General features: G+C 43.5%; 2 protein-coding genes across 2 annotated transcripts; both read left to right on the top strand.

Annotated features, from left to right (window-relative positions):
- The first annotated feature begins 3,372 nt into the window (after positions 1 to 3,372).
- LOC131368261 (olfactory receptor 2AT4-like) lies at positions 3,373 to 4,338 on the top strand. Its single transcript, XM_058414265.1, has one exon. It carries the CDS (start codon positions 3,373 to 3,375, stop codon positions 4,336 to 4,338), a length of 966 nt encoding a protein of 321 aa, XP_058270248.1.
- Positions 4,339 to 11,556: 7,218 nt separating this feature from the next.
- LOC131368259 (olfactory receptor 2AT4-like) lies at positions 11,557 to 12,522 on the top strand. The gene has a single exon (XM_058414262.1). The coding sequence runs from the start codon at positions 11,557 to 11,559 to the stop codon at positions 12,520 to 12,522; it is 966 nt and encodes a 321-aa protein (XP_058270245.1).
- The last annotated feature ends 5,954 nt before the right edge of the window (positions 12,523 to 18,476 follow it).

The raw sequence follows: 18,476 nt of genomic DNA, 5'->3' as shown, positions 1-18,476 counted from the left end.
CTTGCCAGGGATCTGGGTTGCATATGAACCTGGTGTAGTTTCCAGGCTAAGAACCTGAACTGGGCACAGCAGATGCAGTCTCTCCTGCTCTGCCAACTCATGGGGCAGAGGGCAGAAGGCCTGCAGAAAGACTGTATGACTGGCTAATAGTAGAGCCATTCCAGGGTTAGAACCTTCTCAGAGGTTGACTCTATGGGTTCAAAGGGGGCTTAGAAAAGCCCTGGACATGGTCTGCAGGAAAGCCTTAGCCACCTGGCACAGCACTGAAAGTGAGCGACCAGAGAACAGGCATGTGACTCGCAGCAATGGCTGCCACATATACCTCAATGTGTACAGTGAAAGGCCCTCAAACATCATGTCTACAGGAACAGTACTGTACAAACAGGCCAGTGAACTAGATACTGATGATGCTGATTATACCAGAGGTAAAAGTTTGACCTCGGTTGGGAGACTGGAGTCTAGAAGCTGGTCCCCCTCAGGGGCCAGTCCAAGAGTTTGCAAATCCTAGGGCGGGAGTGGAGAATCACCCTCTTTGCCTGAGAGAGGAGGTTCCTCCTGATAGGAATCTCCCAATCTACCATCCATAAGGAAAATTAGGTCCACAAACCAGACTCAGGTGGGCTAATTAGGAGCCACCAGTAACAGGTGAACTCAGCCATGGTGTATCCTGGCTATGGCTCCTGTGAGCAGAGCTATCAGGGAAAGCATACAGACTGAACCTCGGCTACATTTGCACCATGGCATCCAAAAGAGAAAGCTACAGGGGACAGCAGGTTGACTCCTCAGAGGTGAACACTGCCACTTCCGCATGGACAAAAATTGCCATATGCATTCCACCACCAGTGGGTGGAGATGTCATTCTCTGGGCCTTAGCCCTTGCCTCAGCAGGAAGCCTGATTCTCATGTGCTCTAAAGAGTAAATTTCTCTCAGTGAGAGAAATCTGGTCTCTACCTAGGGTCAGATCTGGTGCACCAACCTGAACAGAGGGCACAAACACAGACTACTCTAATGATTGATGAAGGGGACTACTAAAGCTAGCTCATGAGTTTCAGGGGGAAGTGTTCTAGCACTAGAAACACAGCCCACATCTTCAGGCAATCTGTGTGCAATGAGAGAGAGGAGCCCTCCCAAATGGCATGGTCGAGATGGCCATCTAGGACGGCTACCCACCCTGAGGGCCAGGCATCCATTGAAAGAGTCTTGTGATGATGTCATGCCCTAAGAGTGTGACCCAAGATGAGAAACTAGGGTCTGTCCACATAAGAAGGGTGCCAAGTTTGTGACATGTTACCCTTGTGACCCTGAAAAGAGTGTCTGCAGGAGTGAAAAACTGCTGCTACTGAGCCAGAGTTGAAACGGTCTCATGTGCATTAACATTTCAAACTTGTATGTTTCAACTTACAATTTGGAACATGCTGGTCCAAAATTGGGTGTAGCCCCCATCCTCCTTGGGAACCAAGAAATGCTGGCTGGAGGCTCGATCTGGTAAGGGAATATGCTCTATGGCCTCTTTCTCAGATGGAATTAAGTTTGGTCTGTGCCAACAACAGTAGGCAGCACACCTTAAAAGAAGGAGAACATGAGGCGAACGGGATTCTATCGCCTTTTTCAATGGTATCCAGAACCCACTGCAAAACACCTGGCAGATGCTTTGACATTGCCAGGTGGTCTGAGAGAGGTGTTAGCCTCTTGGTGTTCTCACCTTGACTGGTGCCCTGAAACAGTGAGCTGGCAGGAGCTAAACTAGATTGTGATGACACATAAGGAACAGGAGCGTGGGTGTGCATGATTGACCCCTGAAGCAACAGAGGTGGCGGGGTAGGCAGCAGTGTAGATGGCCATTAAGAGAGATCCCTAGAAACCCTAGTACTCAGGCATTAGGATTGCTTTCTGCTCCTAAATACTGACTGGCCTACCAGATTTTACTCAGGGGGGCTCAGGCAACAACACTAGCCTTCTTTTCCTCTCTCAGCAGGCCAAGCTGGGGCTGGTGGCTACAGGTTGATAGCTCTAGCTCCTCACTGCACAGAGGAAAGAACAGGCCATTAGGAGAAACCGTGGCATATATAAGAAAGGTTTGCCTATAAATTTGTTGCCTAGTGGAGTTCGGACCTAATTGGTGGCCCATGTCCACAGATGAACTCCTTTAGCAGGCCAGCCTGGTATGCCTGTGCTGTGCAGCCCAGTTCATTATTTGTGGCCATGTAGGCTTTCTCCATAAGGGCCACCGTGGCCTGACAGGGCTTCAATGGGAGAACAGACTTTCTCCATGTGGCCAGTGAAGGAGAAAAATTTCTCGTGTCTCTTCAACCCTAGGCATCGTCACATACCCATGTTCATCTAGGCACACAATGGCTGAATAGCAGTGGCCTAATAAGGGCTTTTCCACATCCTTGACACCTCAGTCTGGAGGCCTGGGGAAAAAAATTGGACATGTCTGCATAGTGGTGGAAGTTGGCAAAGTTAGGTAGCAGTCATCAATCTTAGAGCAGACAACGCTAAACTATCATGAGGCAAAGCTAAGCTAAGCTTAGCAAATAAAAATTCCCAAGGCTTCTTGATTTAAACTTTCAGCTTCATTTTGTTATGTCACTGCTAGTCTCATCCATGTATTTGCTTCCCAGAATGCACTGCAACATTACAACTTGGCTGATCCAGACTCCATTTCCCATCACACACTATCACTCTTATGCATAAGGTCATATGATTACCGGTTGACCACACTGGACTCAATCAAGCACACACAAAATAATCCAGACTCAGACAGAGATGTTGTTAATGTTAATACTGAATAAACATCAAAAAATGTAAACAAAGCACTATAGCATGGTAACATATTTGAATAGAGATATGAATGCAAACATACACAATGCAGTATACAGATACAGTATACTACATGCTACTGTATACTACAGATAACTGATAAAAATAGGTTTTTGTTAATAATAGGAATGCGGAATATTTATAGAAATGTTGTGGTGCCAAATCATTGGTCTGTAATGAATATCTCGCAATCATGCAGTCTGAATAAAGCAAGAGTATGCACTCTCTAAGGATGTGATCAGATTTTTATAATTACATCAAAATATGCTCAAAGTCTCAACAGAATTTCAATAAAAGCCCAACAAGACAAGCCTTCATCCCTTAGTGTGTGGACAGCTTTGAAAGAGCCTGGATCATATTTCAGGGAAGGTATGATTCAAGTGGTGTGGATACAGTGATATTCCATTTTTTATCTTCTAAATTTACATATATGATTTCACTGAATGAAATATTTATTTTAACGCCAAAAAAGATTTTTATCTTCATGTGTCTAATATACTGTAAACAGCTATGCTCTTTTTTGTCAGATGACTACCTATACTGAATCGATGTACAAAAACAGAACAACAAACATACCTGAGTTTATCCTGCAAGGATTTACAGGAATTCCTGCTGAATATTATGGATTGTTGGGAACATTTTTCCTCTTCATTTATCTGATGCTGGCATCTGGAAACATTTTCATCCTTGTATTTGTGACATGTGAAAAAAGTCTCCAGAAGCCAACATACATCATCTTCTGTAATCTTGCAATATCAGATCTTGGATTTGGAACCACAACTCTGCCCAGAATCATTGCTAAGTACTGGATGTCTGATATCATGTCATTTAATAGCTGTACCGCACAAATGTATCTTGTTCATTATTTTGGGACTTGCACCTCATTTCTTATGGCATTAATGGCTCTTGATCGATTTGTTGCCATATGTAACCCACTAAGATATCCAGTTCTCATTAAGAACTCCAGTATTGCAATTCTTTGTTCAGTGTTTTGGATTGTACCCTTCTTCATTCTTGCTGGAATTGTTTCATTTGCCCTTAGTGTGCCTTACTGTGGCCCAAATATTATACGCCACTGCTACTGTGACTACATTTCGGTAATAAGCCTAGCATGTGCAGACATAACAGCCTTGAGAGTCACTACTACTTCCGTAGCTATGACAGTACTGTGGGGTCCTTTATTTTATATCATATTTTCTTATGTGGCCATCATTATTTCAGTCATGAAAATCGCAAATAAAGAGGGACGATATAAAACGTTTTTAACATGTACTCCACAACTGTTAATCATCTGTCTGTACTATCTCCCCAGAAGTTTTGTGTATTTGGCATTTGCTATTGGATTTCGTTTTGAATCAAATCTTAATATTGCAATGATAATGATGTACAGTCTTTTCCCTGCCATCATCAATCCACTCATATACTGCTTTAGGACCAAAGAAATTAAAGACACATTAACGAGGAAATTTAAGCAAAGACAGATGAGGGTAAATAGAAAAACTATTTTAACTTAAAGAAAATTCCATCTTATTCAGATATTTCACGTATAATTGATCAGTCACATGTAACATATAAATCATAAGCTGCTACTGCTTATTAATTTTATATTTATTAAATACAATACACAAGAAAATGTTATTAGTTGGTTAATCAGTCATAAAGATTGGTGATCATTCATAACATATTTTGTATTAAATTGAATGGATGTTATAAAATGTTTTAGCTATGTATGCAAGAAATATTTGCACAGCCAAGTAACAAAAGTAAGCTTTGTTGCTCTTTCAGTTGGTACATGAGATATGAGCAGTGCGGTAACTTATTCCGTACTATATATATAAAAAAAGGAAAAAAAACATTTTGATTTAATCCTTTTACAAATCAGTTGTCTAATGTCTAAATTCATAATAAATTATCCAGATATCTGATTCCTGGTCCCCTCAAATATGGAGATTTGCTTCAACCAAATCACGGCATGGTCCACAGATATTCTGGTCTCCTGCCAATTAATTTTAATTTGTCATGTTGCCTAATGTTTTTACTTTCATGATTCTGTGGAAATGTTTATTACATTTATTGATGTATAAAAACAGACTTTCATGGAACTGGATGATTGTAAATATCTCGGATTAGTTGCAAGAGTGCTTATTTATTTGTATAGCACATTTTAAAATAATATATAGTTTTATAGTTTCTGGTAGATAGATTATACATTTATGTTCAGCTAAATAACATTACATCGTTATATGTATAATTACTTTTATGTCATAACATTAGGTAAAAATATTTTGTTGCATGCATCTATCTGCTACACTAATAAAGAAAAATCCATGACTGGAAGTGGTTAATCATTTTCAACTACAAAACAGTACAGAATAATAACAATAATAATAATAATAATAATAATAATAATAATAATAATAATAATAATAATATAATGCCCTTTTAAGGAAATCAGGTCATTCTTTGAATTAAGTGGTTCTCTGACCCCAGGATAACTATACAATATCCAGCAACGGCCAGCAAAATTTTAATCTGTCAAAGTTTATTTTCAACAATGTAAACTGCATGATCACTATCAATCAGATCGGAAATCACATATATGCACCCGAATACTGAGACCTTGCCATGTCATGACCAGTACACAATCTCCATTACCAACTGTGCATTTTGTACACTTTAATTTACACTGCTGACTCTCTTATTTTATGCAGATTTATCGGCTCGGGTAGGTCACATGATGAAGAGCACACCAGCAAGACCATAAAAGGGCATCTACATCATATTACATCAGGAAGCACAAATGGACGCCCGGAGTTCTTGCCAGGGATCTGGGTTGCATATGAACCTGGTGTAGTTTCCTTTCGAGGGAACTTGATGCTGCATCATGGCTGACGCTGTGGGAACACCAATACCAACACTGCCACATGCCGGGAGATGTCTGTCCCGGAGGTCATGAAAGAACCTGGGTTAAGAACCTGAACTGGGCACAGCAGATGCAGTCTCTCCTGCTCTGCCAACTCATGGGGCAGAGGGCAGAAGGCCTGCAGAAAGACTGTATGACTGGCTAATAGTAGAGCCATTTCCAGGGTTAGAACCTTCTCAGAGGTTGACTCTATTGGTTCAAAGGGGGCTTAGAAAAGCCCTGGACATGGTCTGCAGGAAAGCCTTAGCCACCTGGCACAGCACTGAAAGTGAGAGACCAGAGAACAGGCATGTGACTCGCAGCAATGGCTGCCACATATACCTCAATGTGTACAGTGAAAGGCCCTCAAAACATCATGTCTACAGGAACAGCACTGTACAAATGGCAGTGAACTAGATACTGATGATGCCGATTATACCAGAGGCAAAAGTTTGACCTCGGTTGGGAGACTGGAGTCTAGGAGCTGGTCTCCCTCAGGGGCCAGTCCAAGAGTTTGCAAATCCTAGGGCGGGAGTGGAGAATCACCCTCTTTGCCTGAGAGAGGAGGTTCCTCCTGATAGGAATCTCCCAATCTACCATCCATAAGGAAAATTAGGTCCACAAACCAGACTCAGGTGGGCTAATGAGGAGCCACCAGTAACAGGTGAACTCAGCCATGGTGTATCCTGGCTATGGCTCCTGTGAGGGAAAGCATACAGACTGAACCTTGGCTACATTTGCACCATGGCATCCAAAAGAGAAAGCTACAAGGGACAGCAGGTTGACTCCTCAGAGGTGAACACTGCCACTTCCGCATGGACAAAAATTGCCATATGCATTCCACCACCAGTGGGTGGAGATGTCATTCCTTGGGCCTTAGCCCTTGCCTCAGCAGGAAGCCTGATTCTCATGCGCTCTAAAGAGTAAATTTCTCTCAGTGAGAGAAATCATATCAAGAAATCATATCAATATGGCGCCAGTGAGGTCGGCTGCCGTCACGACTGCTCCTACCACTTTTTCTTTGTTTTTGTCTTTTAAATTAAGTTTCAGTACAAACATACTGGCTAATTCTTCAACATGGAGTACATTCGTTACAATAGAGATACTCTTATTTCTATTGGTGTACAATGTACTCACAATTCGACATTTTTAACCCCGGATCCAAGCTGGCCAAGTGAGATCCTGAGGGAGAACAAAGGACGCGAACCGAAGCGGCGGTCCCAAGGGAAACGAGCCGGCGTCAGGAACAGGCTGAGAGCCCGTGCACACCGCACACCTCTGCCTAGCATCCTGCTTGCCAACGTCCAGTCACTGGAGAACAAGCTCGATGACCTCAGGGCCAGGGTAAAGTTCCAGAGAGACCTTGAGGACTGTAATCTCCTCTGCTTCACCGAGACATGGCTGAACCCAGCGGTACCGGACAACGCCATCCAGCCGGCCGAGTTCTTCTCGGTTCACCACATGGACAGGACACTGGACTCGGGGAAGTCAAGAGGAGGTGGCGTGTGTTTAATGTTCAACCAAGAACACCTAGAATCTGGACTTTCTGGACATACTCATACATGACATGACATTCTACTTCAGCTGATCATTGCAGACTGTTGTTTTGTTTTAGCACAAAATTAAAAGTTCATGGACGCCAAAAACAGTGGTGTTCATGTATAACACCGCCAGACGATATTACAGTACAGAAATCATGCAGTTACTAACTTGCATGATGAAGTACTCTGTAAACTTCGCGAACTCGGCTTGCTGTGAAGTCCAGGCCTTCAGTCCTCGGCGTCGCCTGATGCTGGTGGCCGGGAGAGAGGACGTCGCAAGCGGTGTTCGAGGAAGCGGAAGCGCGGTAAACGGGCGGGTGTCCGTGCTAGGCTAACAACCAACCCTGGCCGACCGGCACTCCCTTCCATCATCTTGTCCAACATCTGCTCACTGGATAATAAACTGGACTACATCCGACTCCAGCGAACTACACGGCGTGAGTTCAGAGAGTGCTGCATCTTTGTTTTCACAGAGATGTGGCTCAGCAACAGAGTTCCGGACGCCGCCATTCAGCTAGCCGGGCTAACCGTGTTTCGTGCCGACAGGAATGCAGCTCTGTGCGGTAAGACATCAACACGGAATGGTGTAAGGACTCTGTGCTAATGCTAAGGAGGCTCTGTGTGAGCTGTACGGAGCTATTAGCGAGCTGCAGAATGCTCACCCCGACGGACTGTTTATCATCGCCGGAGATTTCAATCATGCAAATCTCAGAACAGTGCTCCCTAAATTCTATCAGTATGTGGACTTTGTTACGAGAGGGACGAACACGCTGGATGTTGTTTACACAAACATTCCCAGCGCGTATCGTGCGGAGCCCCGCCCCCACCTCCGCTACTCAGACCATATCTCTGTTATGTTGATTCCAGCATACAGACCACTCTAAACCGGTTCTGAAACAGGTTAAAACCTGGCCAGCAGGAGCCATCTCTGCTCTTCAGGACTGTTTTGAGTGCACTGACTGGGACATGTTTAGGGAGGCTGCAACCAACGGCGACTCTATTGACTTGGAGGAGTACATGGCATCAGTGACCAGCTACATCGGGAAGTGCATCGATGACGTGACCGTCTCCAAGACCATAAATTAAAAATTGCAAGGGCCAAACTCTCCCGAGCCATCAGAGAGGCAAAGCGCACACACGCCCAGAGAATCCACAGCCACTTCCAGAACAGCAGAGACTCCCGGCGCATGTGGCAGGGCATCTAGGCGATCACCAACTACAGGACAACTTCACCTGCCTGTGACAGTGATGCCTCCCTTCCAGACACGCTGAACGACTTCTACGCTGTGTTTGAGGCACAGAACAACACAACAGCGAGGAAGACCATCCCTCCTCCTAATGACCCAGTGCTCTGTCTCACCACGGCTGACGTGAGGAGATCTCTATGCAGAGTTAACCCATGGAAGTCTGCTGGACCAGACAACATTCCTGGCAGAGTTCTCAAGGAGTGTGCAGAGCAGCTAGCAGATGTCTTCACTGACATCTTCAACATCTCACTGAGCAGCGCCTTCATCCCAATGCGCCTCAAGACAACGACCATCGTCCCTGTGCCAAAGAAGTCTATGGTTTCCTGCCTCAATGACTATCGTCCCGTCACTCTCACACCAATCGTGATGAAATGCTTCGAGAGGCTCATCATGAGGCACATCAAGTCACAGCTACCACCCTCGCTGGACCCCTTGCAGTTTGCATATCGTCCTAACCGCTCCACGCATGACGCCATCACCACAACCCTCCATCTGGCCCTCACACACCTGGACTGTAAGGACTCCTACGTTTGAATGCTGTTCATAGATTTCAGTTCAGCATTCAACACAATCATCCCTCAGCAGCTGATTGAGAAGCTGAGTCTCCTGGGCCTGAATACCTCTCTCTGCAACTGGATCCTGGATTTCCTGACTGGGAGACCTCAATCAGTCCAGATCAGGAACAGTATCTCCAGCACCACCACACTGAGCACTGGAGCTCCTCAGGGCTGTGTGCTCAGTCCATTGCTGTTCACTCTGCTGACTCACGACTGTGCAGAAATGCACAGCTCCAACCACATTGTCAAGTTCGCCGATGAGCACCTCTATTGCACTACCTCTACCTGTCATCTGCTGCTATAGTCATATTTATGTTTATTTCTATTTGCACTACCTCAACCGCTGCTGTGTGTTTTTGCACAATATTTTTGCACAATACCTTTTTACATCATTTCATTTTATCTTATTTTATTTCACTTACATTCCATCACACATGTTCTTTTCTTTCTTTTTCGGCGCTAAGTGTCCTGTGTTCTTTTGTGTGGTCTTTCTTGTATTTATTGTCTTTTGCACTGTCTTGACTATGCTCTGTTTGCACCTAGCTGCACACTGTGCACTTTACGTGGCTAAGACAAACTTCTGTCCTAGCTCTGTGGTGTTGTTTTTTTTTGTGCTGAACTCTTTGTTGTTGTATGTTTATGTAGCACCAGGTCCTGGAGAAACGTTGTTTCATTTCACTATGTACTGCGGCAGCTTTATGTGGTTGAAATGACAATAAAGCTTCTTGAATCTTGTATCTTGAATCTTTTTCAATGGCATCCAGAACCCACTGCAAAACACCTGGCAGATGCTTTGACATTGCCATGTGGTCTGAGAGAGGTGTTAGCCTCTTGGTGTTCTCACCTTGACTGGTGCCCTGAAACAGTGAGCTGGCGGGAGCTAAACTAGATTGTGGTGACACATAAGGAACAGGAGCATGGGTGTGCATGATTGACCCCTGAAGCAACGGAGGTGGCGGGGTAGGCAGCAGTGTAGATGGCCATTAAGAGAGATCCCTAGAAACCCTACTACTCAGGCATTAGGATTGCTTTCTGCTCCTAAATACTGACTGGCCTACCAGATTTTACTCAGGGGGGCTCAGGCAGCAACACTAGCCTTCTTTTCCTCTCTCAGCAGGCCAAGCTGGGGCTGATGGCTACGGGTAGATAGCCCTAGCTCCTCACTGCACCGAGGGAAGAACAGGCCCTTAGGAGAAACTGTGGCATATAAAAGAAAGGTTTGCCTATAAATTTGTTGCCTAGTGGAGTTCGGACCTAATTGGTGGCCCTTCTCCACAGATGAGCTCCTTTAGCAGGCCAGCCTGGTATGCCTGTGCTGTGCAGCCCAGTTCATTATTTGCGGCCATGTAGGCTTTCTCCATAAGGGCCACCGTGGCCTGACAGGGCTTCAATGGGAGCACAGACTTTTCTCCATGTGGCCAGTGAAGGGGAAAAATTTCTCGTGTCTCTTCAACCCTAGGCATCGTCACATACCCATGTTCATCTAGGCCCACAATGGCTGAATAGCAGTGGCCTAATAAGGACTTTTCCACATCCTTGACACCTCAGTCTGGAGGCCTGGGGAAAAAAATTGGACATGTCTGCATAGTGGTGGAAGTTGGCAAAGTTAGGTAGCAGTCATCAATCTTAGAGCAGACAATGCTAAACTTTCATGAGGCAAAGCTAAGCTAAGCTTAGCAAATAAAAATTCCCAAGGCTTCTTGCTTTAAACTTTCAGCTTCATTTTGTTATGTCACTGCTAGTCTCATCCATGTATTTGCTTCCCAGAATGCACTGCAACATTACGACATGGCTGATCCAGACTCCATTTCCCATCACACACTATCACTCTTATGCATAAGGTCATATGATTACTGATTGACCACACTGGACTCAATCAAGCACACACAAAATAATCCAGACTCAGACAGAGGTGTTGTTAATGTTAATACTGAATAAACATCAAAAAATGTAAACAAAGCACTATAGCATGATAACATATTTGAATAGAGATATGAATGCAAACATACACAATGCAGTATACAGATACAGTATACTACATGCTACTGTATACTACAGATAACTGATAAAAATAGTTCTTTGTTAAAAATAGGAATGCGGAATATTTATAGAAATGAATATCTAGCAATCATGCAGTCTGAATAAAGCAAGAGTATGCACTCTCTAAGGATGTGATCAGATGTTTATAATTACATCAAAATATGCTCAAAGTCTCAACAGAATTTCAATAAAAGCCCAACAAGACAAGCCTTCATCCCTTAGTGTGTGGACAGCTTTGAAAGAGCCTGGATCATATTTCAGGGAAGGTATGATTCAAGTGGTGTGGATACAGTGATATTGCATTTTTTATCTTCTAAATTTACATATATGATTTCACTGAATGAAATATTTATTTTAACGCCAAAAAAGATTTTTATCTTCATGTGTCTAATATATTGTAAACAGCTATGCTCTTTTTTGTCAGATGACTACCTATACTGAATCGATGTACAAAAATAGAACAACAAACATACCTGAGTTTATCCTGCAAGGATTTACAGGAATTCCTGCTGAATATTATGGATTGTTGGGAACATTTTTCCTCTTCATTTATCTGATGCTGGTATCTGGAAACATTTTCATCCTTGTATTTGTGACATGTGAAAAAAGTCTCCAGAAGCCAACATGCATCATTTTCTGTAATCTTGCAATATCAGATCTTGGATTTGGAACCACAACTCTGCCCAGAATCATTGCTAAGTACTGGATGTCTGATATCATGTCATTTAATAGCTGTACCGCACAAATGTATCTTGTTCATTATTTTGGGACTTGCACCTCATTTCTTATGGCATTAATGGCTCTTGATCGATTTGTTGCCATATGTAACCCACTAAGATATCCAGTTCTCATTAAGAACTCCAGTATTGCAATTCTTTGTTCAGTGTTTTGGATTGTACCCTTCTTCATTCTTGCTGGAACTGTTTCATTTGCCCTTAGTGTGCCTTACTGTGGCCCAAATATTATACGCCACTGCTACTGTGACTACATTTCGGTAATAAGCCTAGCATGTGCAGACATAACAGCCTTGAGAGTCACTACTACTTCCGTAGCTATGGCAGTACTGTGGGGTCCTTTATTTTATATCATATTTTCTTATGTGGCCATCATTATTTCAGTCATGAAGATCGCAAATAAAGAGGGACGATATAAAACGTTTTTAACATGTACTCCACAGCTGTTAATCATCTGTCTGTACTATCTCCCCAGAAGTTTTGTGTATTTGGCATTTGCTATTGGATTTCGTTTTGAATCAAATCTTAATATTGCATTGATAATGATGTACAGTCTTTTCCCTGCCATCATCAATCCACTCATATACTGCTTTAGGACCAAAGAAATTAAAGACACATTAATGAGGAAATTTAAGCAAAGACAGATGAGGGTAAATAGAAAAACTATTTTAACATAAAGAAAATTCCATCTTATTCAGATATTTCACGTATAATTGATCAGTCACATGTAACATATAAATCATAAGCTGCTACTGCTTATTAATTTTATATTTATTAAATACAATACACAAGAAAATGTTATTAGTTGGTTAATCAGTCATAATGATTGGTGATCATTCATAACATATTTTGTATTAAATTGAATGGATGTTATAAAATGTTTTAGCTATGTATGCAAGAAATATTTGCACAGCCAAGTAACAAAAGTAAGCTTTGTTGCTCTTTCAGTTGGTACATGAGATATGAGCAGTGCGGTAACTTATTCCGTACTTCAGTGTTTTTGTTTGTTTGTTTGTTTAATGTTTTATGTATTCTACGTAGTAAATATTTTATTGTCTTAAACAGCTTACAACTTGAATATATACACTTCACTGCATTAAGCTTTTGTTATATCATTTTTCACATACATTTTTATAATTAAATTTTATTGTTCTGATTTAATGCAATATTAATTAATGTGATATTATTACCATTATTAGCAAGACAATTTAAAATTTTTATTATTTAATCTTTATTTTTTTAATTGTAAAGATATTTTTTCTGGTAGTGCCAAGCTCAAGCTTTTTTGTTAATAGACATTAATGCACAGTAACCAGTAAGAATATAAAAAAAGGAAAAAAAAACATTTTGATTTAATCCTTTTACAAATCAGTTGTCTAATGTCTAAATTCATAATAAATTATCCAGATATCTGATTCCTGGTCCCCTCAAATATGGAGATTTGCTTCAACCAAATCACGGCATGGTCCACAGATATTCTGGTCTGCTGCCAATTAATTTTAATTTGTCATGTTGCCTAATGTTTTTACTTTCATGATTCTGTGGAAATGTTTATTACATTTATTGATGTATAAAAACAGACTTTCATGGAACTGGATGATTGTAAATATCTCGGATTAGTTGCAAGAGTGCTTATTTATTTGTATAGCACATTTTAAAATAATATATAGTTTTATAGTTTCTGGTAGATAGATTATACATTTATGTTCAGCTAAATAACATTACATCGTTATATGTATAATTACTTTTATGTCATAACATTAGGTAAAAATATTTTGTTGCATGCATCTATCTGCTACACTAATAAAGAAAAATCCATGACTGGAAGTGGTTAATCATTTTCAACTACAAAACAGTACAGAATAATAACAATAATAATAATAATAATAATAATAATAATAATAATAATAATAATAATAATATAATGCCCTTTTAAGGAAATCAGGTCATTCTTTGAATTAAGTGGTTCTCTGACCCCAGGATAACTATGCAATATCCAGCAACGGCCAGCAAAATTTTAATCTGTCAAAGTTTATTTTCAACAATGTAGAACTGCATGATCACTATCAATCAGATCGGAAATCACATATATGCACCCGAATACTGAGACCTTGCCATGTAATGACCAGTACACAATCTCCATTACCAACTGTGCATTTTGTACACTTTAATTTACACTGCTGACTCTCTTATTTTATGCAGATTTATCGGCTCGGGTAGGTCACATGATGAAGAGCACACCAGCAAGACCATAAAAGGGCATCTACATCATATTACATCAGGAAGCACAAATGGACGCCCGGAGTTCTTGCCAGGGATCTGGGTTGCATATGAACCTGGTGTAGTTTCCTTTCGAGGGAACTTGATGCTGCATCATGGCTGACGCTGTGGGAACACCAATACCAACACTGCCACATGCCGGGAGATGTCTGTCCCGGAGGTCATGAAAGAACCTGGGTTAAGAACCTGAACTGGGCACAGCAGATGCAGTCTCTCCTGCTCTGCCAACTCATGGGGCAGAGGGCAGAAGGCCTGCAGAAAGACTGTATGACTGGCTAATAGTAGAGCCATTTCCAGGGTTAGAACCTTCTCAGAGGTTGACTCTATTGGTTCAAAGGGGGCTTAGAAAAGCCCTGGACATGGTCTGCAGGAAAGCCTTAGCCACCTGGCACAGCACTGAAAGTGAGAGACCAGAGAACAGGCATGTGACTCGCAGCAATGGCTGCCACATATACCTCAATGTGTACAGTGAAAGGCCCTCAAAACATCATGTCTACAGGAACAGCACTGTACAAATGGCAGTGAACTAGATACTGATGATGCCGATTATACCAGAGGCAAAAGTTTGACCTCGGTTGGGAGACTGGAGTCTAGGAGCTGGTCTCCCTCAGGGGCCAGTCCAAGAGTTTGCAAATCCTAGGGCGGGAGTGGAGAATCACCCTCTTTGCCTGAGAGAGGAGGTTCCTCCTGATAGGAATCTCCCAATCTACCATCCATAAGGAAAATTAGGTCCACAAACCAGACTCAGGTGGGCTAATGAGGAGCCACCAGTAACAGGTGAACTCAGCCATGGTGTATCCTGGCTATGGCTCCTGTGAGGGAAAGCATACAGACTGAACCTTGGCTACATTTGCACCATGGCATCCAAAAGAGAAAGCTACAAGGGACAGCAGGTTGACTCCTCAGAGGTGAACACTGCCACTTCCGCATGGACAAAAATTGCCATATGCATTCCACCACCAGTGGGTGGAGATGTCATTCCTTGGGCCTTAGCCCTTGCCTCAGCAGGAAGCCTGATTCTCATGCGCTCTAAAGAGTAAATTTCTCTCAGTGAGAGAAATCATATCAAGAAATCATATCAATATGGCGCCAGTGAGGTCGGCTGCCGTCACGACTGCTCCTACCACTTTTTCTTTGTTTTTGTCTTTTAAATTAAGTTTCAGTACAAACATACTGGCTAATTCTTCAACATGGAGTACATTCGTTACAATAGAGATACTCTTATTTCTATTGGTGTACAATGTACTCACAATTCGACATTTTTAACCCCGGATCCAAGCTGGCCAAGTGAGATCCTGAGGGAGAACAAAGGACGCGAACCGAAGCGGCGGTCCCAAGGGAAACGAGCCGGCGTCAGGAACAGGCTGAGAGCCCGTGCACACCGCACACCTCTGCCTAGCATCCTGCTTGCCAACGTCCAGTCACTGGAGAACAAGCTCGATGACCTCAGGGCCAGGGTAAAGTTCCAGAGAGACCTTGAGGACTGTAATCTCCTCTGCTTCACCGAGACATGGCTGAACCCAGCGGTACCGGACAACGCCATCCAGCCGGCCGAGTTCTTCTCGGTTCACCACATGGACAGGACACTGGACTCGGGGAAGTCAAGAGGAGGTGGCGTGTGTTTAATGTTCAACCAAGAACACCTAGAATCTGGACTTTCTGGACATACTCATACATGACATGACATTCTACTTCAGCTGATCATTGCAGACTGTTGTTTTGTTTTAGCACAAAATTAAAAGTTCATGGACGCCAAAAACAGTGGTGTTCATGTATAACACCGCCAGACGATATTACAGTACAGAAATCATGCAGTTACTAACTTGCATGATGAAGTACTCTGTAAACTTCGCGAACTCGGCTTGCTGTGAAGTCCAGGCCTTCAGTCCTCGGCGTCGCCTGATGCTGGTGGCCGGGAGAGAGGACGTCGCAAGCGGTGTTCGAGGAAGCGGAAGCGCGGTAAACGGGCGGGTGTCCGTGCTAGGCTAACAACCAACCCTGGCCGACCGGCACTCCCTTCCATCATCTTGTCCAACATCTGCTCACTGGATAATAAACTGGACTACATCCGACTCCAGCGAACTACACGGCGTGAGTTCAGAGAGTGCTGCATCTTTGTTTTCACAGAGATGTGGCTCAGCAACAGAGTTCCGGACGCCGCCATTCAGCTAGCTGGGCTAACCGTGTTTCGTGCCGACAGGAATGCAGCTCTGTGCGGTAAGACATCAACACGGAATGGTGTAAGGACTCTGTGCTAATGCTAAGGAGGCTCTGTGTGAGCTGTACGGAGCTATTAGCGAGCTGCAGAATGCTCACCCCGACGGACTGTTTATCATCGCCGGAGATTTCAATCATGCAAATCTCAGAACAGTGCTCCCTAAATTCTATCAGTATGTGGACTTTGCTACGAGAGGGACGAACACGCTGGATGTTGTTTACACAAACATTCCCAGCGCGTATCGTGTGGAGCCCCGCCCCCACCTCCGCTACTCAGACCATATCTCTGTTATGTTGATTCCAGCATACAGACCACTCTAAACCGGTTCTGAAACAGGTTAAAACCTGGCCAGCAGGAGCCATCTCTGCTCTTCAGGACTGTTTTGAGTGCACTGACTGGGACATGTTTAGGGAGGCTGCAACCAACGGCGACTCTATTGACTTGGAGGAGTACATGGCATCAGTGACCAGCTACATCGGGAAGTGCATCGATGACGTGACCGTCTCCAAGACCATAAATTAAAAATTGCAAGGGCCAAACTCTCCCGAGCCATCAGAGAGGCAAAGCGCACACACGCCCAGAGAATCCACAGCCACTTCCAGAACAGCAGAGACTCCCGGCGCATGTGGCAGGGCATCTAGGCGATCACCAACTACAGGACAACTTCACCTGCCTGTGACAGTGATGCCTCCCTTCCAGACGCGCTGAACGACTTCTACGCTGGGTTTGAGGCACAGAACAACACAACAGCGAGGAAGACCATCCCTCCTCCTAATGACCCAGTGCTCTGTCTCACCACGGCTGACGTGAGGAGATCTCTATGCAGAGTTAACCCATGGAAGTCTGCTGGACCAGACAACATTCCTGGCAGAGTTCTCAAGGAGTGTGCAGAGCAGCTAGCAGATGTCTTCACTGACATCTTCAACATCTCACTGAGCAGCGCCTTCATCCCAACGCGCCTCAAGACAACGACCATCGTCCCTGTGCCAAAGAAGTCTATGGTTTCCTGCCTCAATGACTATCGTCCCGTCACTCTCACACCAATCGTGATGAAATGCTTCGAGAGGCTCATCATGAGGCACATCAAGTCACAGCTACCACCCTCGCTGGACCCCTTGCAGTTTGCATATCGTCCTAACCGCTCCACGCATGACGCCATCACCACAACCCTCCATCTGGCCCTCACACACCTGGACTGTAAGGACTCCTACGTTTGAATGCTGTTCATAGATTTCAGTTCAGCATTCAACACAATCATCCCTCAGCAGCTGATTGAGAAGCTGAGTCTCCTGGGCCTGAATACCTCTCTCTGCAACTGGATCCTGGATTTCCTGACTGGGAGACCTCAATCAGTCCAGATCAGGAACAGTATCTCCAGCACCACCACACTGAGCACTGGAGCTCCTCAGGGCTGTGTGCTCAGTCCATTGCTGTTCACTCTGCTGACTCACGACTGTGCAGAAATGCACAGCTCCAACCACATTGTCAAGTTCGCCGATGAGCACCTCTATTGCACTACCTCTACCTGTCATCTGCTGCTATAGTCATATTTATGTTTATTTCTATTTGCACTACCTCAACCGCTGCTGTGTGTTTTTGCACAATATTTTTGCACAATACTTTTTTACATCATTTCATTTTATCTTATTTTATTTCACTTACATTCCATCACACATGTTCTTTTCTTTCTTTTTCGGCGCTAAGTGTCCTGTGTTCTTTTGTGTGGTCTTTCTTGTATTTATTGTCTTTTGCACTGTCTTGACTATGCTCTGTTTGCACCTAGCTGCACACTGTGCACTTTACGTGGCTAAGACAAACTTCTGTCCTAGCTCTGTGGTGTTGTTTTTTTTTGTGCTGAACTCTTTGTTGTTGTATGTTTATGTAGCACCAGGTCCTGGAGAAACGTTGTTTCATTTCACTATGTACTGCGGCAGCTTTATGTGGTTGAAATGACAATAAAGCTTCTTGAATCTTGTATCTTGAATCTTTTTCAATGGCATCCAGAACCCACTGCAAAACACCTGGCAGATGCTTTGACATTGCCATGTGGTCTGAGAGAGGTGTTAGCCTCTTGGTGTTCTCACCTTGACTGGTGCCCTGAAACAGTGAGCTGGCGGGAGCTAAACTAGATTG

Source organism: Hemibagrus wyckioides, linkage group LG17 (genome assembly GCF_019097595.1).
Source record: "Hemibagrus wyckioides isolate EC202008001 linkage group LG17, SWU_Hwy_1.0, whole genome shotgun sequence".
Classification (NCBI taxonomy): domain Eukaryota; kingdom Metazoa; phylum Chordata; class Actinopteri; order Siluriformes; family Bagridae; genus Hemibagrus; species Hemibagrus wyckioides.
This window is presented reverse-complemented; position numbering and strand designations above follow the sequence as displayed.

Bases quoted from the DNA above. Each gene is read 5' to 3' on its own strand.
- LOC131368261 (XM_058414265.1), top strand. From the start codon at position 3,373: ATGTACAAAAACAGAACAACAAACATACCTGAGTTTATCCTGCAAGGA.
- LOC131368259 (XM_058414262.1), top strand. From the start codon at position 11,557: ATGTACAAAAATAGAACAACAAACATACCTGAGTTTATCCTGCAAGGA.